Consider the following 20347-nt stretch of genomic DNA (forward strand, 5'->3'; position numbering starts at 1 on the left):
TCTAGAATACTTGCAACATACATGGTACTAAGTATTTGATGTGTCTGATCTCATTTTATCTTCACATCAATTTAAGGACAAAGGGTCCTTTTCTTTTCTCCCCAGCTGAGGAAACAAACTCTAAGTGGTGACATTTGCCCAAGACACTGGAGCCATGTCTGTTGGCTTCCAGACGCCACAAACTCCCCCTTTACTATCCTGAAGGGCTCAGCCTGTTGATGAACGGGGGTTGTCCCCATGAAATTCCCCAGGTCCTGCCCAGCAGAGCCCAGTCCTTCTGCCCCAGGTGGCGCAGGGAGAGGAAGCTGAGTCAAGGATGGCTTCCTGGGAGTAGAGAGGACAGAGCCTGGGAGTGTGGGGAGGGGCCCTCAGATGGAGGGGGTCTGATCAGGAAGGGGGATCATTAGGTTCAGAAAGAGGCCCACAGGGACTCTTCCATGCCTCTCCCTTGGGCTGACCACCTGGGGCCGTCAGATGAAGCTCAAGCCCTCCAGCCTTGCCTCCCCGCCTTCCCTTTCATGCAGTTCTTACAAGCTCTGCAGTTTGCAAAACCCAATCCTTCCCCTATGGGCCTGTGGTTTCCTGTGGGTCTGGGGTCCTGCCTGACTCGGCAATGGGGACTGTGGGCAGGGTGGGGGGAAAAGGAGGTGGTGTAAGCCCTTTCTTTGCCTTCTCATGCTCGGACTGCCCAACACACACACACACACACACACACACACACACACACACACACACTAACACACACACTCACTCCGCATCCCCTGAGTCAGCTCTCCCCTAAGCCTGGCGGGGAGGGGCGGGGTCACTGATTCAGTGACAGTGCCTCTTTAAAGCCCCCACAAGGGCAGCTGCAGTCAGACACTGCTACCCTCACGATGAGCCCCTGGCAGCCCTTGGTCCTGGTGCTCCTGGTGCTGGGCTGCTCTGCCGCCCCCAAACCACGCCAGCCCACCTTTGTGGTCTTCCCGGGAGACCTACGAACCAATCTCAGCGACAGGCAGCTGGCAGAGGTATGCACCCGCCCCAGGCTAGGGTTGGGAAGGACTGGCCAAGAGACCCAGCAAGGGCTTGGTGTCTCTGAGGAGACACTTTAGGGCATGTTGGTGGGTAATGGGCATGTCCAGAGAACAGAGGTGTCCAGGATCAGGCACAGGGAGCCTCTAGGCAGTGATTCCCAGGAATGGGCTAATGAGGGTTTCCTAGATGGGCAGTGGTGACAGGGCACTGGAGGAGTTTGGGATGGGCATGGGCTAGGGGTGAACAGGGGTAAATCCTAGGGGGCCCTGAAGTAGGCATGGCCAGGGGCATGGAGGTAGAAAGGTGCTGAGAATGTCTACAGGGAGGCGAGGGTCCCCAGTGGGCACAGGCACTGGTACCCCGGGTACCAAGTCCTGGATACCGTGCCTGTGTTTCTGGTCCCCGAGAGCCTGGAGGGATAGAGTCCTGGCCCAGGGAGCAGAGAAACGGCTCAGGGCTCTGGGATGTCTCCGCCCGTCCATCCACAGGAATATCTGTACCGCTATGGCTACACTCAAGTGGCCGAGATGACCGACAGAAAGCAGTCCCTGGAACCGGCTCTAAAGCTTCTCCAGCAGCGCCTGTCCCTGCCGCAGACTGGCGAGCTGGACACCACCACCCTGAATGCCATGCGTGCCCCGCGCTGCGGCGTCCCGGACCTGGGCAAATTCCAGACCTTTGAGGGCGACCTCAAGTGGCACCACCACGACATCACCTACTGGTGCGCAACCCGGCCCGCTGCGGGAGAACGGGGCTTGGCAGGGAGAGGGGAGAGGCCGGTCCCGCGCGCCGCCCGGCGGTGAACACGTCCGGTCCTAGGCCAATCCCTAGGTTTCCCTAAATGCGCCGCCTGGGGCGAGCGGCTCCACCTCTGAGCCTCCGTTTCCTCGTCGGGGAAATGGACCCCGCATTTTGAGTCCTCCTGCCAGGGCCGCTGTGAATGTACAAGGAGAAAAATACGTCTGAAAGTCCTTTACAGACGAAAGCGTGGAGCGTAGGGATCGTTGCCCATCTTAAGTCGCTGAGACATGGGGTGTCTGCGGTGCCCCGGCTCCCGCCCCTCACTTCTGACCTCTAACGTGCCTTTCCCCCGCAGGATCCAAAACTACTCGGAAGACTTGCCGCGCGATGTGATTGACGACGCCTTTGCCCGCGCCTTCGCGCTCTGGAGCGAGGTGACGCCGCTCAATTTCACTCGCGTATACGGCCCCAACGCCGACATCGTTATCCAGTTTGGTGTTAAGGGTGAGATCGCGAGAAAGGGAAAGCCAGGAGGGTCTGCGACGGGGACAGGGGACGGAGGACCACGGAAAGAGTAGAGAGGGCCCTGAACTGGACTTCCCGTGCCTGTCTCCGCAGTCCTGGCTGCCTCTCGCCCTATGGCACCCCCTCCCGCCTAACACCGCGCAGCGCTGGGACGCAAGTCTCCGCGGCCCGTGGTCGGGATTTCAGCCCGCACTCGGCCCAGCGCCCTTGGGCAGCGCACAACCTGCGCAACTACACGCGGCTAACTCTCTTCTCCACCTGCGTCTTCAGAGCACGGAGATGGGTATCCCTTCGATGGGAAGGACGGGCTCCTGGCACACGCCTTCCCTCCTGGCCCGGGCATTCAAGGAGACGCCCACTTCGACGATGAAGAGTTGTGGTCTCTGGGCAAAGGCGTCGGTGAGTTCCCGAGCCGCCCTAGCCCCCATTCCCTTCTTCTTTCAGGCGCACCACCAGTCTCCCTGACCCCTCTCCCTCTTTGCTGTAGTGGTTCCGACCTACTTCGGAAACGCAAAAGGCGCAGCCTGCCACTTCCCCTTCACCTTCGAGGGCCGCTCCTATTCCGCCTGCACCACGGACGGCCGCTCCGACGACATGCTCTGGTGCAGCACCACGGCCGACTATGACACCGACCGCCAGTTTGGCTTCTGCCCTAGCGAGAGTGAGTGCCTACCCCTCTCGCGGACCCAGGACGCTGGGTTTTAATCCCAGCTAGGCCACTAGTGCTGTGTGGCTTGCAAATCACTACCCCGTTCTCTGGGCCCAGTTTCCGCATTTGTGAACGGAGGCGAGGAGGGGCGCAGTACGCAGGTGGTTTGTGGGTCGATAAACTCGGGGCACTTCGGGGTAATCGTGTGGGCCTCCCAGGACTCTTCACTCGGGACGGTAACGCGGACGGCAAGCCCTGCGTGTTTCCATTCACCTTCGAGGGCCGCTCCTACTCCTCCTGCACCACCGACGGCCGCTCAGACGGCTACCGCTGGTGCGGCACCACCGCCAACTACGACCAGGACAAGCTTTATGGCTTCTGCCCTACCCGAGGTACCTCTGCCCCGCCTACCTGATTCAGCCCCGCTCCCTATTTTCGCGTTGGTCCCCGAGCATGGCTCTTCCACCCATCGGTTTGTCGTTCCACTCCTCATCGGCCCTCGGGATCACCTTGACTCTGCCCGCCATCGCCATAGCTCCTCCCTCTGCCTTCCAATTGCTGCCGCCGCGTCCGCGGAAGCTTGGCCTTTTAGCCCAGCTGGCAGCCTCTCCATGGGTCTCCAGCCCCAGGCCCCGCCCATCAGCCTAGCCCCGTCTCAGCTGTGCCCCACAACGCCCCCTAGGCTTTTAAAATGGGCCTCCAAGATTCTCTTGCTCCTCGATTGGCCCAACTCTGGCTCCTTTTTGGACCCGTCCCTTTGGCTTAACCTGGGGGGCTCTGGGTCTCTCCAGCTGACTCGACGGTGACGGGAGGCAACTCGGCGGGGGACCTGTGCGTCTTCCCCTTCACCTTCCTGGGCAAGGAGTACTCGGCCTGCACCAGAGAGGGCCGCAGTGATGGGCACCTCTGGTGTGCCACCACCTCGAACTTCGACAAGGACAAGAAGTGGGGCTTCTGCCCAGACCAAGGTGGGCAGGGTTCTGAGGCTGAAGCCTCGGCCAGGGCAGAGGCGTCCAGGAGGGATGGCCGGGGATGGGGGCTTGGCCCAGGGCTTACCTCTCAGGCTCCCTCTTTCGTCCAGGCTACAGCCTGTTCCTTGTGGCGGCGCACGAGTTTGGCCATGCATTGGGCTTAGATCACTCAACCGTGCCAGAGGCGCTCATGTACCCCATGTACAGCTTCACTGAGGAGCACCCCCTGCATGAGGACGATGTGCGGGGCATCCAGTATCTGTATGGTGAGAGTGTGGGGCAGGGATGGAGGGAGCAGAGGGAAAGGCTGGGTTCTGTCAGCCCCCAGTACCCTGAGAAAGGGAGGAGGAAAAAGTTACGACCCCAACATCTATCTGCAAGAGACCCCAGTGCCAATGGGTACAAATGCTGTCAGGTCAGTGCTTGGAGATGGTGATAAGAGCCCAGGCTCTAGAGTGTGATGGACATAGGTTCAAAAGCCAGTCCGTGGAGTTTCTGCAGTGGTGCTATGGGATCTGAGGCATCTTGGGAGCGCTGGGACTCAGGTTCAATCCCCACCTTGGCACAGTGGGTTAAGGATCTGGTGTTGTCACAACTGCAGCTTAGGTCACAGCTACAGCTTGGATCTGATCCCTGGCCCAGGCACTCCATCTGCCCAGGGGAGGGGAAAAAAAAAAAAAAAAAAAGCCAGTGCAGCCGCTTCCTGGCTAGATGACCTTGGACTTGTTACTTCACCCCTTAACTTCCTCATCTGTAAAGCGGGGCTAATACCTGCCTCATGGGGTTGTTAGGACGTTTCCCTAAGTTAGAATAATGCCTGGCATATAGTAAGCATCATATGTTTGACGATTTTTTAAATCATAATTTATCATTAGTATTTAAAAAAAAATGGAGATAATAATCTTCACAGGGTTTTTTTCCCCCTGAAGATCAAACAAGCTAATGTGAGTTTATAAAACTCCTGGCACTAGGTTTGGCACTCCATTTGAGAGCTCAAAAAAGACTTCTCTCCCACCAGCCTGGGGGTGGGGGTGAGTGTGTGAAAGGAAGCTGCCTGTCCGGGGCTGGGGGAAGGCAGGCTCCAGCATCTAAAATGAGGAGTGAAAAGTAAAATAAAATAAAATGTGAGTGCTTGGGAGGCTTTGGGGGAGCAGCTATTCCAGAGACACCGGGATGTGTGGGAACAGGGGGTGTCTCATGTCTCGTGTCTTTTTAGGTTCTCGCCCTAAACCTGAACCCCGGCCTCCAACCACCACCACAGCTGAACCCCAATCCACCGTTCCCCCCACGGTCTGCGTCACCGGGCCTCCCACTACCCGCCCCTCTGAGCGCTCCACTGCTGGCCCCACAGGCCCTCCTTCAGCTGGCCCCACGGGTCCTCCCACTGCTGGCCCTTCTGCAGCCCCTACGGTGTCCTTGGGGCCAGGGGAGGACATCTGCAATGTGGACATCTTCGATGCCATCGCGGAGATCCGGAATCGCCTACATTTCTTCAAGGATGGGTGAGGGGGCAAGGCTGGGCTTGGAGGTGGGACCTGCCTGTGTCTCCCGGCCCCCTGGTCTTCTGTTCAAGGTTCAGCGCCCCGCCATTCCCTTTTCATGTCCCCAGGAAGTACTGGCGACTCTCTGAGGGCAAGGAACATCGGGTGCAGGGCCCCTTCCTTATCAAGGACAGGTGGCCTGCGCTTCCCCACAAGCTGGACTCTGCCTTTGAGGAGCCGCTCAGCAAGAAGATTTTCTTCTTCTCTGGTTAGTTTCCTCATTCTCCCCCGCTGGTCCATCCCCTCCCCGACCCCCAACCTAGGAGGACCGAGAGACCGAGGATAATCCATAACACTTCTCTTGCGAATTAGAAAAAGGCGCCCCCTTCTGGTAGATACAGTTTAGCAAATTTAGCAGGGGCTGAATTTCAGCCTTCCTCACCACACCCTTGCACAGTTTCACCCACCGAGCGGCGCTGCTTCTTGGGCACAGAGACTGAGGGCACGCCGGGCGCGGAAAGGCCTCGTTGGGTTCTCTCTCTTGACATTCAAGAAAAATGTATGCCCACTCCCTGCCCCCGGGACCGATGTGACCCTTCTCTCCTGCAGGACGCCAAGTGTGGGTGTACACAGGCGCGTCGGTACTAGGCCCGAGGCGTCTGGATAAGTTGGGCCTGGGCCCGGAGGTGGCCCGCGTCACAGGGGCCCTCCCGCGCGAGGCGGGTAAGGTGCTGCTGTTCAGCCAGCAGAACTTCTGGAGGTGAGAGTCCCGGGGACCGCCGGCAGGGGGAGCCCAGGCGCCACCCCCTGCCCGCCGGCTCAGCACCTGTCTCCTCCCTGGGGTCCTGCAGGTTCGACGTGAAGACGCAGAAGGTGGATTCCCGGAGCGCCACCCGTGTGGACCAGATGTTCCCCGGGGTGCCCTTGAACACACACGACATCTTCCAGTACCAAGGTGAGGGCTGAGTACGAGGGTCAGGGCAGGATCGCTCCCGAGACACCTCCCAGGGCAGGCTTGAGAAAGAAAAAGCCAGCGGAGGTTGAAGCCAATACCCCAGCACAGACGAGTTCCTTATGAGGCAGGGATCTTATCAGATCATCCAGGGACACAGGGGCACAACCAGAACTAGGACCCAGATTCCTGTCTCCCCAGCAGTACAGGACACCTGGTTTGCATGGAGACGATTTCTTTTATTAGGCAATATTTATCAGGTGACTATAATGTACCAGGCACTGTGCTGCCACTGGGGATACAGTGATAAATAAGACAATTTATAGCTGTGTGTCTTTGGGCAAGTCCCTGCTCCTCGTGGAGCCTGTTTCCCCACCTGTAGAATGGAGGTGGGAGCTGGAGTTACGCTTGCTTTCTCCTCACGGCTCACATCCAATCAGCTGACAAGGTTTGTTGACTCTACCCCCAATACAGGCACTTTTCATCACCTCCTTTGCAAACACCCTCCTCTAAGCCATCCTGGTTGTCTGATACGTCTACTATATTCTCTGGGAGTAGGGAGGGGCTGGGAGTGGAGGGCAATGGTTTTGGGGGTGACTCTAGACCCATGCCAAGGTCAAAGAAACTAACATGACCTGATCTAACCCCTCCTCCCCATCCCCTCCCACTACTTCTGTCATTCCTTTCGCTCTGCTCCACTCACACCAGCCTCTGGCTGCTCTTTGAACACATCAAGGTCATTCCCAGCTTAGGGCCTTTGTGCCAGTTGTTCTCTCTGCCTGGAACGTTTTTTCCTCCAGATTGTCACTGGGCTGCCTCCTGCTCATCCTTCAGGTCTCAGCACTAAGGCCACCTCTTCAGAGAGGCTTTCTCTAACCCTCATTATCTATTCGCTCACTTTTATTTCCCGTATAGCTTTCTCTGTTGAATCTCATTTATTTCCGCATTTGCTTGTTGACCATCTGTCTTACCTCACTCGAGTGTAAGCACCAAAAGGACTGAGATCATGCCTGCATTTTTCCTCGGCTGTACCCCCAGTGCCTCTGACAGTGTTTGGCATGATAAGTATTTGTCGGGTGAATGCATGGACTTGTTGAATGACTTTTCTGAGCATCGCCTGTGTGCCAGGCTCTGTGTCACTGCTTTGGACCTGGAGGTCTGTGCCCTCCAGCATCTCCGGGGATGGGGGGGAGGGGAGGAGGGAAGAGGTGTCCAATGAAAACCTGGGAAAGATCTCAGAAGGGCAGAAGGGATCACTGCAGAGATCCTGCTCCTGTTTCTGCACGTGTATGTGGGAGGGATGGATTCACCTCTCTTGGGCCTGCCTCTCCCCTGCAGAGAAAGCTTACTTCTGCCAGGCCCGCTTCTTCTGGCGTGTGAGTTCCCGGAACGAGGTGAATCAGGTGGACTATGTGGGCTACGTGACCTTCGACCTCCTGAAGTGCCCCGAGGACTAGGGCTCCTCGTCCTGCTTCAGCACTGCAGTGGGGGGTCCTCAAGGGGGCCATCCTGATAAGGAATGAGCCGGCCTGCCGGATCCAAACCGGAGGACAAGGAGAAGGGGAGGTGGGCTGGGCCCTCTCTTCCCACCTTCCTTTTTGCTGGAACTTTTGGAATAAACTTGGATTCTTTAACCTCGAGGAGCAGATGTATGTATGTACGCACACATCACGCGTGTACATGACCAGCCGAGTGCACGCCATGTGCCAGGTGGTGTTCTCAGCACTTCATGAGCAGTGACATTCAATCCTTCCTATTATTCCTGTTTTCAATGAGGAAATATTCCTGTTTTCAATTATTTCTATTTTCTAGCTGAGGAAGTGGCCAGCTTATTATTCATCAAACATTCATTGCGCCCTTACGTGGATCCAGGCCCTGTGCTGGGCGCTGGGGATAGAGACATGACTTGGACCATGTTTCTGTCCTTAAGGACCTCTCAGTGGGCCTCAAACTTTCGGGGGTACGAGAGAGCCCACAAAGCTTGCTTAAAGTACAGACTCAGGGCTCCATCCCCAGAGAGTCCAGCTTAGTTACATGGGTGCTGATTCTGTGGCTGGTGGGGTGGGGTCCCACTCGGAGAGTGTACAGTGTATGACCCTTTGTTCTAGAATAATGGTGTGTGTGAGTGTGTGTGTGTCAGAGAGAGAGAGAGTGAAAGAGAGAGCGATTTTCTGCATGTTGTGGTTGAAATCAGGAAACATTTCCCAGCCAAGATGACATCTGAACTTGAACTGAATCTGAGAGGATGAGCAAGTTTCTTCCTGTGCAAGGAGGACTCGCTTCCTAGAGAGTAATTTACCAAGAACCATTAAACCTAAAAGTGTTCCTACTCCCTAACCCTCACCCACGTGTGCACAAAACAACACCCAGAAGGATGTGGATTGCAGCATTGTTCATAGAGCGAGCAACTGGCAGCGACCTAAGTGCACAGAAGTAAGGCAGTGGATAAATAAAATAAGGATTATAGACGTTCCCTGGTGGCTCAGTGGGTTAGGAATCTGGCGTTATCACTGCAGTGGCTTGGGTCACGGCTGTGGCGTAGTTTTGATCCCTGGTCCTGGAACTTCCAAGGGTGAGCCCAAAAAATAAAATAAAATAAAATAAAATAAAATATGGATTAGATACATGATGAGAGGAACTGCCACTAGTACAGCACCAGCTGTACGCTGGGCATGGACCTGATGCATGTTAACCCAGCCAGTCGTTAAAGCGACCCTATGAGACAGGTTCTGCTTTTACCTTAGAGGTACTATGACTATTACAAGGACGCCACCCCCTGCCTTTTACAAAGCAGGTAACTGCAGCACAGAATTACACAGCCCACCTGAAGTCCCCTAGCTGGCGAGTGGTGACAGCAGGGGTGGAGTGGGAGATCTTTGGGCAAATGCTGGGAGAAGAGAAAAAGCGAGGGGGTATTTGGGGGAACCAGAAAGGGCTCAGCACTCTAGCGTTTTAGCAGAGAGGATTCAGGAATGGCGGAGGTAGGATTGGTGGTCTGGGCTAGATGAGCGAAGGTGGAAGTGGAGGGCAGAGGGACCTGACTGAAGTGTTGGGGCAGGTGAGTGGAGGGGATGGGCTTGGTCAGCTTTGATCATCTTGCACACCTGGGGCCAAGAGGGAGGGTGTTCAGAGAACGTCCTCCTGAGCTTCCTGTGGGCGGTGCCCCTCTCCCCTAACCCAGTTCTCCATCAGGAGCGACCCACTCCCACTGGCATACAAACGCTCCTTAATATGGCTTGTTTAGGGAGTTCCCATTGTGGCTCAGTGCAAACGGATCCGACGAGTATCCATGGGGATGCTGGTTTGATTCTTGACCCCGCTCAGTGGGTTGGGGATCTAGTGTGGCCTTGAGCTGTGGTGTAGGCTGCAGACACGGCCTGGATGCCACATTGCTACGGCTGTGGTGTAGGCTGGCAACTGCAGCTCCAATTAGACCCCTAGCCTGGGAACTTCCATATGCCGCAGGTTCGGCCCTAAAAATACAACCACCACCACCACCACCACCCTGTGGGGGAGTTCCCGCTGTGGTGCAGCAGTATTGGCAGCCTCTTGGGCCCTGGGACCCAGGTTTGATCCCCTGCTGGCACAGCAGTTTAAGGATCCTGTGTTGCTGCAGCTGCGGCTTAGGTCACGACTATGGCTCAAATCTGATCCCTGGCCCAGGAGGAACTCCATATGCCGAGGGGTGGCCAAAAAATTAAAAACAGTGAAAAAAATAAAACCCCTGTGGGCCCCAGTCTCTAGATTCTGTTCCATTTCTTTACTTCCCACTCCCACCCACAGGAGAACTTCCCCAAAGTATGGTCTCTGCTCACTGTCTCCACGTCCTCAATTTCCATCCGCTCCTCGTTACTCCCAGCTGGGCTCCCTCACCACTCCTCCCCTGAAACCGTCCCTTCAAAGCCACCCGGGATCCTCCTGTGGCCGGACAAAATGGGTACTTCTTGGTGCTCATTCTATACCATTTCTTGGCTTGTTTGATACAACCAATAATGCCCTTCCTCCTGAAATTTGTCTTCGCTTGGTCTCTGGGTCACCCCTTCCTCCTGGGTTTCCTCGTGTCTCCCCGGCTGGATCCCCCACTTTCCAACCCTCAAATGATGGCGTGCCCTTGTGCTCGATCCTTGGACGTCTTCTCTGTGTCCACTCATTCCCTGTGATCTCGTCTCGCCCCGCAGCTTTAAATAGCCTCTCTCTCTGCTAAAGACTCAGAAATTTATATCCTCAGCCTTCACCTCTCCCCTGAGCGCCAGACTCAGGGGTTCAACTGCCGACTCCGCACGGTCCTTAGGTGCCGCTCCACCTTCTAAACACCCTCTGCTGTCGGTTGTCACCACCTTTACTAAAGGACATCATCTGCCCTCAATCAAGCTTAAAACCTGACCAGTCCTCAAATCTAGGGATCTGTTAAATGCTTCATTCTGGTACAGGGTTTCTCAACCTGAGCACTCTTGGCAATCTGGACCAGATAATTCTTCACTGGGCAGGGGGGGACTCTCCATATTATTTAGGATTTAGTTTTTGGTTGCACTTGTGGCACTGGGAAGTTCTGGGGCCAGGGATCAAATCTGTGCCACAGCTCCAACCCGAGTCCCAGCAGTGATAATGCCAGATCTTTAACCCTCTGTGCCACCAAGGGAACTCCCATTGTAGAATGGTTGATGTCTTCCTCCCGGAGGTAGTGGGGTCCAAGGACAGATGCGAGACCCATTCAGGGTCTGTTGATCATGGATCCTAACTGGAAGTGGGGAGTGCAGGGAGGTGATGGTGAATCTGTGGCTTAGAGCCAGGCAGTTTTGGTCTTGGTGCAAAAGGCAGATGGCACAAGTGGCCTCTACCCACCAGATGCCAGTATCATCCTCCTTCCAGTTGTGACAAACTAAAATGTCTCTGAGTATTGCCAAATGTTCCCTGATGGGCCACACTGCCCCCCACTTGAGAACCACTGCTCCAATGCAACAAACATACAGACAGGTCAGCCCATCACAAGTGTACATTACAATATAGTTTCACAAACTGAACACAACTGTAACCAGCATCCAGATCAAGAAACAAAACATCACCGGCATCCTAAAAACCCCCGCATGCCCTCTTGTAATCACTGCCTCTTCATCCCAAGAGTTACTATCATCATTTATAACAGCTTAAAGATACATTTTTTTTTTTTTTGCTTTTTAAGGGCTACCCCAGAAGCATACAGACGTTCCCAGGCTAGGGGTCGAATTGGAGTTGCAGCTGCTGGCCTACACCATGGCCACAGCAACGCTGGATCCTTAACCCAGACAGCAAGGCCAGGGATGGAACCCTCATCCTCATGGACACTAGTTGGGTTTGTTACCACTGAGCCACAACTGGAACTCCTTAAAGATAGACTGTGACTATTTTCACGTTAGTTAAACAGTATTTTACAGGCATATACCTTGGAGTGGAATTGCTGGCTAGACAGGTATGTGTAAGTTCAACTTTAGCAGATGTGACCAAACAATTTTCCAAAGCGGTTCTGCCCATCTATATTCCCACCAGCAATGCATGAGATTTTCCAGGATCCTCCTTGAGGCCTCTTTCCATTACATGCAACGTCCAATCCAGCAGCAGGCCCTGTAGGTTCTACTTCCAAAATGTATCTGGAATCAGATGACTGCCACCATCCTAGCCCAGCTAACAGTACCTCTTACCTGGGGGTCTGCAGAAACCTCCTCATCAGACTCTCAGCCTCTACGCCTGCCCTTAGTTGAGTTTTCACCCAGCAGCCAGAGTGACCCCGTTAACATATAAGTCAGATTACTTCATTTTCCCGACTCAAAAACTTCTCACGGGTTCCCTGGTAGATTAGGAAAGAATCCAGATGCCTCCCTGAAGCCTTAGGATCTGCCTTCTTCTCCTCCCTCATCTCCTCACCACCACGCTTTTCGCTCACTGTTCCAGACACACTGGCCTTCTTGCTGCTCCCTAAACCATCCAGGCCTCTTTTCACCCCGGGGCCTTTGCACTTGCTATTTTCTCTTCAAGAGAGCTCTTCCCCCACATCTCTGCTTAATTGGCTCCTTCTCATTAGTGAAGTCTCAGGTTAAATATTCCATCTTCTGAGAGGTCTTCTCAGACCATGCCCTAAAGCAGTTCTTCCCTCTACTCATTATCCCTGGGCCTCCTCTTCTTCCTCTTCTTCCTCCTCTTCCTCCCCTCCTTCCCCTCCTCCTTCCTCTTCTTCTTCTTCTTCTTCTTCTTGTCTTTTTGCCATTTCTTGGGCTGCTCTCGCAGCATATGGAGGTTCCCAAGCTAGGGGTCTAATTGGAGCTGTAGCCGCAGGCCTACGCCAGAGCCACAGCAACGTGGGATTTGAGCCGCGTTTGCAACCTACACCACAGCTCATGGCAACGCCGGATCGTTAACCCACTGAGCAAGGGCAGGGACTGAACCTGCAACCTCATGGTTCCTAGTCGGATTCGTTAACCACTGCGCCACGATGGGAACTCCTCACCTTTTCTTCTTAACATATACAACAATCTCAAATTATCTTGTTTATGCGTTTGCTCACTTATCATCTCTCTCCTCTCACACATTAGGACTTAAGCCACACGAGGGAAGGAAGCCAGTGGGTCTCATCCAGTGCTGTATCCCCAGAGCCTAGCACCAATGCCTGAAACACAGGTGAGCTGTCAAGATGTGCTGAATGAATGAGTGTGAATGAAACCCAGATGTTTAGGAGACCCCAGCAGAGGAGCGCCGGTTCCAGGAGCCACATGCTGGGGTCCCTGGTACAGGGAAAGCTCTCAGCAGCGAGGGGGATCCTCAAGCGGTTCCAGTGGAATTGAGAGTCCAGGGCCTCAGAGCTAAGTGATGAGATACAGAGCCTCAGCACAGCGGGCACTAGGACCCTGCGCGGCGCCGCGGCCGGCGGGGGGCGGCCGGCGTGGAGGGGGAATCCGCTCTTTCAGCCTTCAGGAGCCGGGCTGCGGCCACTTGTGCAATCTGGGCCCGTTCCGCGGCCGCCCGGCCCCTTTCCGCACCATGAGCCGCAGGTTCACTGTCACTTCACTGCCACCCGCGGGCCCTGCCGGGACCTCTGACCCGGAGTCCCAACGGCATCCAGCAGCCGGTCTCCGCCACCTCTCTGGGGAAGACGCCAAAGGTAGAGGCCGCAGGGGGGCGGGGCCTACCGATATGGGGGCGGGGCTATGGAGGGGAGTGGGGGGGCCCCCCTTGGTGGGCAGGTCTTGTAGGGAGGGGCGGGGCCATGGCGGGGTGGGGTAGGGTCCCAGCCGAGGGCCGGAGAAAGGAGAGCGAGTTGGGACCTAGGAAAGTGGGGTAAGGCTGGTGGAGGGGAAATGATGAAGGGAGGGGCCAGAATAGCGGTGGGCGGGGACACAGAGAAGAGGGTGGGGCTAGAGTTGAAGGGGAGGATCTTGTGATGTAGGGGCTAAGACCTAGGGGGCTGGGCCGGAGGGCAGTAAAGGGGCGGGGTCACATCGGATAGGAGGCGGGACCAGAGAGGGAGAAGGTGGAACCAGGAAAAGGGAGGGCCGTGTGGGTGGGTCCAGAGCCAATGGGACGAGGCAGGACCAGCTTGGGTTTGGGGGTAGAAAAGGGCGGGACCACAGAAGGGGTTGGGCCAGCAGTATAGGGGTAGAGTGGCGGGCAGCAGGAAAAATGAGTTCCGCTGGGTCGCCGGGTCATTGGTGCCTGGCGGATCCTTCAGTCCTCAGCCACCCGGGAGGCGTCGCTGCCAGCGCCTGGGGAATCCCGGGAAGGAGACGGGAGAAAAGAGAAGTTTGGACCCCAGACAGCTAGATCCTGGGAGGCTCCTTTGGCGACTCCAGTCCCGACCTTTTGGGACTCAGCTCCCTCTACTCCTGCTCCACAAGCAGTGGGTGGTGCCAGCACTAGAGTAATGGATTAGGGGCGTCTTCCTGGAGGGCCCAGGGCAGTGGTCACGTCATGGAAGTTACATACAGGGTACAGAAGAGAGAGGAGGGAAAGGATCCTTCTAGCCTTCGGTGAAGAATTAGCATCCTGGATGCACACACAGTTTTCTCCGCAAGGGCCACCTGTCAGGGGTTCCCCTCCCTGACTCTGGGCCCCTCAGGTCTGGAAGGAACGTGGAGAATCGGCTCCAAATGGCCCCAGAGCAGGGAGGAGAAAGAGCCTCCCCAGGCCTCCAGGGGTCGCTGCTGAGCCGCAGGTGAGCTCACCCCGATTCCAGCAAAACTGAGCACCAAAAACCCTTTAGGGGTTTCAAACTTTGGCAAACCTCCTCTTTGGGCAGATGACTGAACTGAGGCCTAGATTTCTGGAAGGCTCCAGTCCCGTGAACCAGCCACCTCCTGGACGTGGTCACTAGGAATTTTAGGGCTCTTTTCTTTCTTCATCTTTCCCATAATCTGCCCTTTAATCACTTTCAGGAATGTCCTTACAGCCTTACAGATTTAAAAGTCAGAACTCTAGGAGCCATCCTCAACCCCTTCTTTCCTCCTACCACCAGATCTGATTGTTCCTCATGTCTCAGCCACTCCACCTTCAAACCTTATCCTGAATCTGCCCACATCTCTCCTCCTGTCACCATCACCCTGGTCCAAACTTCCATCATCTCTCACGCAGCTGTGACCACAGCCTCCTCACTGGTCTGCCTGCCTCCAATCCTGTTTGCAAGCCACCCCCAGCCCTCATCACCTGTAAGATAAACTGCCAAACCCTTTAGTCTGTCACTCAAACTCTCCCGTCATCTGCTTCTCATGTACCTGTCCACATTCTTCTGCCCACCTCCATCCATCGGAGAAAGTCCTCATGCTGTGTGTTATAGCTCATTTAACCTCTTCTGAAAAAAACCTTTTTCGCTTTCTCTTGCTCCCAGGCAGAGGCAGACATCCCTCTTCTGCCTGCCCACTGCACCATTACAGCACATGTCCCAGTGGATGGAAGTTATTTACTTGTGTGTCTCCTACATCTCAAGGGCAAGGGCCATATCTTTTTATCTTTGTTTTCTGAGTTCCAGGCCCACAGCCTAGCACTTACTAGGTGCTTACTGATCATTAGGTCAGAGGGGTAGGTTCCCACCTCCTGGCTGTGGGGTCCTACTTCCCCCACGCCTGCCTTCTCTCCTGCCATTATCCATCCCCTGGCCTGGGAATAAGATGGCTCTCTCTTATCTCAAGGTCTTCCCATTCCCATATCCAAGCTCCTGCAGAGTGAAGTACAATCCAGCTCCCACTGTCGGGTGTGCAGGTGTGTGTACAAGTTGGATGTGAATCTGCTGTGGGCTTCTGGCAGAGGCGGTGTGTGTGTGTGTATGTGTGTCTTTGAGTGTCTTGAAGGAGGAGCATCCCACGCTAGCTCTGTTGACCTGTGGGCCAGCCAGTGAGTCAGTGCTTATGTGTCACTGTATGCCAGTGTGCTGATTGGTATGTTGATGTGTATATTTCAGTGTCTGTCTGTGGGGTGGGTACCTGTGTGCCATGAATTTAAGTTCTCCCTTGAGGGTAATTTGGGATTTTTAACCTCTTAGGCCCTGAGACAGCCTCTAGCACCCCCTCCTTGGTAGATCACTAAATGGGACATGGACGAGGACTCTCTAGGGGGACACAAGGTCTGGTGGTGTCTTTCCCACAGCCGTTCTTGTACCAGTGTTCTGGCCCAGGGGGATGCTCTCCCACCTCTTGTCCTCACTCAGGCCCTTGGGGAGAGGTGGAAGGATGTGGAAGGTAGGGGAAGGGTTGGGGGGAGGTTTTGTATGTCAAGAGTGTTGTCTTTCATTCTAGACCCAGGGAGTGGAATTTGCCCGTGGTGGTGCTTCCCACTGCCAGAGATCAGCTCTAGGTGGGAATACGACTTACAGGGGAGAGGAAAAGCAGCAAATCAGAAGCTTATCTTTAAATCTGCCACTAACCCTGGCTGCAGTCCACATGCCTCAACTGCCTCATCTGTACCACGGGGAAATCGATGGTGACTTGCCTGGAAAGAGGCAGGCCTGGCACCCACTGTTACAACTCTGAGCTACTCCCCCATCCCTCTGTACCACTCCCTGCTCTGCCTCAGTTTCTCATGGAGGAAGACAGGGCACTGGGAAGAGTGCTGGGCCTGGTTAAGACTAAGAGGAGTTGGTATGTGTCCCCATGAGTGAGAGGGAGCCAGTTTATGCTAAGGTTTGGAGCAAGACCACGATGCAGCCTATCCACACTCTAACTCCGGCTCTGTGGTAGGCACACTGCTTTCCCTCTCTGGGCCTCAATTTCCCCATCTGTAGTATAAAGAAATTCAACAGGAAGCTACCAGAGGGTCTTTCTAGACATAAAAATGCTCAGTTTCGTTGATGATCTAGAAGGGGGATGTCCCCTACCTCCCCCATACCCAAGCCTCATGTTTCAGTCTCTGTGTCTGTAAATTGGGAAGATGGACCCTGAATTATTGGTATAAATATCTGATCTGGAGATCTCCAGCCTATCCAAAGAGTTCTCCAGTCGCCCACTCGTCTCGCCAGGACTCAGAACCTCACTGCCCAGAACCTCAGCCCAAGGTGAGCCCTGGGAATCTCCATGGCAACAAACTGGTTATGAACGGGGCTGTAGTTGCCATGGTGACTGGCTGCTCCCTCTCCTTCTCCCTCTCATCCTCCTCATCTCCCCTCCCTTTTTCTCAATGAACCAGAGCGATCTGTGGGCATCAGCTCTCCAGGTGGGGTGGGGATGGGGGTGGTTACAGTAAGAAGGGGGTCCAGATTGAGAAAGAAGGAAGATGGGCTGAATCTATAGAGGAATGGGGGGCTGTTGGGGTGCCAGTGCCATTGTGATAGGGCTGCAGCCTGTTAATTAAGCCCCCAGTTACCACGGAGACAATGGTGGTTGACAAGCTCTGTGTTGAGCCCTGTGTGTGTGGGGTGTGCTGTGTGCTGGACTCATCAATTCACTGCAGCGGTTTTGGGTCTGGAGGACAGGGCCTGGGGGTTGGGGAGGAAAGAGTCAAGAAGGGACTTCAGGGCCTTGGTCTCAGAGACCAGAGCTGGGCGGGGCAGTTAGGTCATGGGGGTAATGATACAGAGACAAGGATGGATAGGGATTGAGCCATAGGAGAAACACTATGCCTGTCTTTCATGGAAAGAGGACCCAGTCAGGTGGCTGCACTTTCTTCCAAACAGCTCCTTGTCCTGATTCAGTGGCTGGGGCCCTGGGCTGGAGGTCAGGGAGTGAGACTCTAGTCCCCGGTCACCACAAGTTCACCGTATGAAGAAAATGTGTATCATTCCACTTCTAGACTCCAATTTCCCCATAAATGAGTGGTAAAAGATAACTTATTAAGATCCTTCTGGTTCCCAAATCCTGATACTTAAGAGGCAGCTTCCCTGACCTTTTTCTCTCTCCAAGAAGCATAAGGTGGGAGGGGAGCTGAAATTTAGAGACTCAGAGTTTGGAAATAAGACCCTCCCAGCTCTGCATCTCATGATGCTTTAATGAGAGGATTCCCCCGGCCCTAGATCCTTCTAGGGCTCTGGGTGGGGATGGGGCGCTAAGCTGGCAGCCATGTTCCTGGGGCTCAGAGCTAGGAGTCACCTTACTGGCCAAGGCCAGGCTGGCAGGGCAGGAGGTGCCTGCAATGTGTTTTCTGAGTGCCTCACTGCAGAGGGTTGGCCCAAGGCCAGAATGGGGATCAGTATGCTTGAGAGGTGGGGGCTGTGAGTCAAGGGCTGAGGTCTCCCCTTGGGGCTGTCTCCTCGCCTGGTCCTAGCTTCTCAGACAGAGATCCCTGGCTATAGTCTGAGATAAATGGGGAGAAGGCTGAGAGATTTCAGCGTGGGAAGCAGGCCCATGGACTATGCAGTCTAACGCTTCCCTTTTACAGATAGAGACACCGAGGCCCCGGGAGGAGCTCAGTTTTGCCCAGGAATACACAGAGTCTGGGGGCAGAGGATGGGACAGCACCACTTTCTCCTGAATCCCAGGTGCCTTGGGAGAGAGGAGGTCTGCTGAGGGATCACTCCTGCCTTCACCTTAGGATCTAGGTGTTTCTTTTGGGTGGGCTCAGTCCCAGAGTGGCCAGGGCTCTGGACCACCAATGGAGGGAAATACCTCTAGGCAATCATCCCAGGCCTGGGGTTGCTGAAAAAGCTCTGCATTTATTTCACAGCACTTCTCAAACACTCTATACGTTTTACTACGTTACCTGGCTCTATAGAGTAGCAGGAAACATAATGCTGCTGCTGCTGCTGGTAGTGTGTGGAGTGGAGTGCTTAGAAAATTCTTGAACACTGGCCTACTCACCTGCAACCCTTTTAACCCGTGTCACCAACCCAAACTCATCACACACATTTTTTTTTTTAAATGGTTTTCTCTCTGGGAAAGCCAAGAAGACCAATTCCCTTGTCTGAATAGCTCTCCACTCTAAAGAGTCTTTCCAGCGTCCACAAAAGCCAGCATGCAGGGGTATTTTACCGGTGGATCCTTCAGAAGCCCCTTTCAGTCAGCTGCTGAAGACTCCCTGGTTGACCCAGTCTGAATCTGAGCAGCAGGCCCTGTCTATGGTCCTGAAAATTTAAGTCCTAGGAGGGGCTCTCCAGTTACGTGTTTTTTTTGTTTGTTTGTTTGTTTGTTTGTTTTTTGGTAAGGACCCTTGAAGGTCTTCTGGGCCCACCTCCAAATGCAAGCTGAGGGGCCATCCCAGTCCTGCACTTCTGAAGCCTGGGCACAAGGAACAGGAGAAAAGTCATCTCCCACCCCATCCTTGTTCTGCTCTTAGTAGCCAAGGATCAGAGGCTGCTGAGCAGTTTGGATACGACTGCATCTCTGCCCCATTTATTGGAGACAGGGTCCATTTAAAAAGAGGTTATAGTTTATTCCAAATTAGCAAAAGAATCCTAAACTGGAATAAAGGAAACGATTCTAGACCAAGTCCTGCCATTCACTGGCACTGTGTGCACAGGCTGTGTCCTCTTTGGGCCTTAGCCGTTCTTACCTGTAAAATGAAAGCTGCACACTAGCTAAGATGAATGGCATGACCCTCTCCAGCCTTGGAAGTCTCCTGGAACTTAGCGGGCTAGAGCTGGGAGCTAGGGTGAGTCTGAAAATCATTCCCCCTTAATCTGCGCCCCCCCGCCCCCCTTGGATGTTAAGATCTTCCAGGGACTCAAAGGGTCCAAACCTCTGATGCCACTTTCTGAGATCTCTCTACCACTGGCCCAAGCCTGGATTCTAGAGGTGCTGAGGAGTCCTGGAACAATCAAGCTTCTAGGGGACCGGTGTTGGGTGGTGGTGGTGGTGGGGGCGACACAGAGAGCATGTCAGCTCTGGAATCCTCAGCAATCCTGGATTAGGGGATTAGACACTCCAGCCCCAGGAGAAAATCTGGTCCCAAACCGACAGGCGGCCTCATTCCCCCCTCCCCCACCCTGCTCCTGGCCAGCCTCCCACTGGCCTGCCCTCCCTTGAGGCTGCACCATCCCCCGCGGGGCGTCAGCATTCCCTAGAACCTCACTGCTGCCTTCTCTCTTCCTCACCACCTCTTCTTTCCAGGGTCATTCTACAGTCATAGGGTCCTTGTCTTTGGCCTCCAGTGATTTGGCTCAGGGGTGAGATGCTAAGACTTTTAACAGTCTAAGCACAATGAAAGGAAAGGGTTGACTGCAACTCCTCAGATTCATGCCTCCCATTTTAAGACGGGATGAGCCAGACAGTTCAGCCCAGTGACCCTGAACCCCCTGGGGGCAGCACAGCGCTTCAGTTAAAGCTTCTGGCCTCCACACATCCCTAGCTCCAACCTTCTGAATGCCGATTATGAGAGAGGGTCTGATTCTCCACCGTTCTTCAGGGCTGGCCTCTCCAGCTTTGCAGACAGGCTCTCCAGGGACCCATATTCCATGGCGCCCTACCCCTGCCGCCTCAGTTCCTCTCATCTTCCCTCTAGGGGTCACCCCAGACCCCCGGCCAGGCAGCCGCTGCGGGGCCGCCTCCCCGCGGCCGCGACCTAGTTCCCTGCCGTTATTTTTAGGGCGCGGGATGGCACCTGCCCACGTGCCGGCCCCGCCTGCGCC

At 54.8% G+C, this 20347-nt stretch overlaps 2 protein-coding genes across 3 annotated transcripts in view; both read left to right on the forward strand.

Moving 5' to 3' along the window:
• Positions 876-7968, forward strand: MMP9 (matrix metallopeptidase 9). Its single transcript, NM_001038004.1, is given in 13 exon segments — positions 876-1010; positions 1506-1738; positions 2114-2262; positions 2554-2682; positions 2771-2944; positions 3151-3324; positions 3724-3900; positions 4014-4169; positions 5120-5405; positions 5513-5652; positions 5994-6144; positions 6236-6339; positions 7675-7968. Coding segments are annotated over 13 exon segments (2127 nt in total). The 3' UTR covers positions 7794-7968.
• Positions 13258-20347, forward strand: part of SLC12A5 (solute carrier family 12 member 5) — a 38603-nt gene continuing 31513 nt past the window's right edge. The window contains exon 1 of one of the 2 annotated variants that reach the window (XM_021078314.1): positions 13258-13465. In XM_021078314.1, coding sequence (XP_020933973.1) covers positions 13345-13465 — 121 coding nt within the window. In that variant the 5' untranslated portion in view covers positions 13258-13344. The remainder of the gene's footprint in view (positions 13466-20347) is intronic. The other variant, XM_021078315.1, reaches the window with a different exon arrangement.

The sequence above is a fragment of the Sus scrofa genome, chromosome 17 (genome assembly GCF_000003025.6).
Source record: "Sus scrofa isolate TJ Tabasco breed Duroc chromosome 17, Sscrofa11.1, whole genome shotgun sequence".
NCBI lineage: Eukaryota > Metazoa > Chordata > Mammalia > Artiodactyla > Suidae > Sus > Sus scrofa.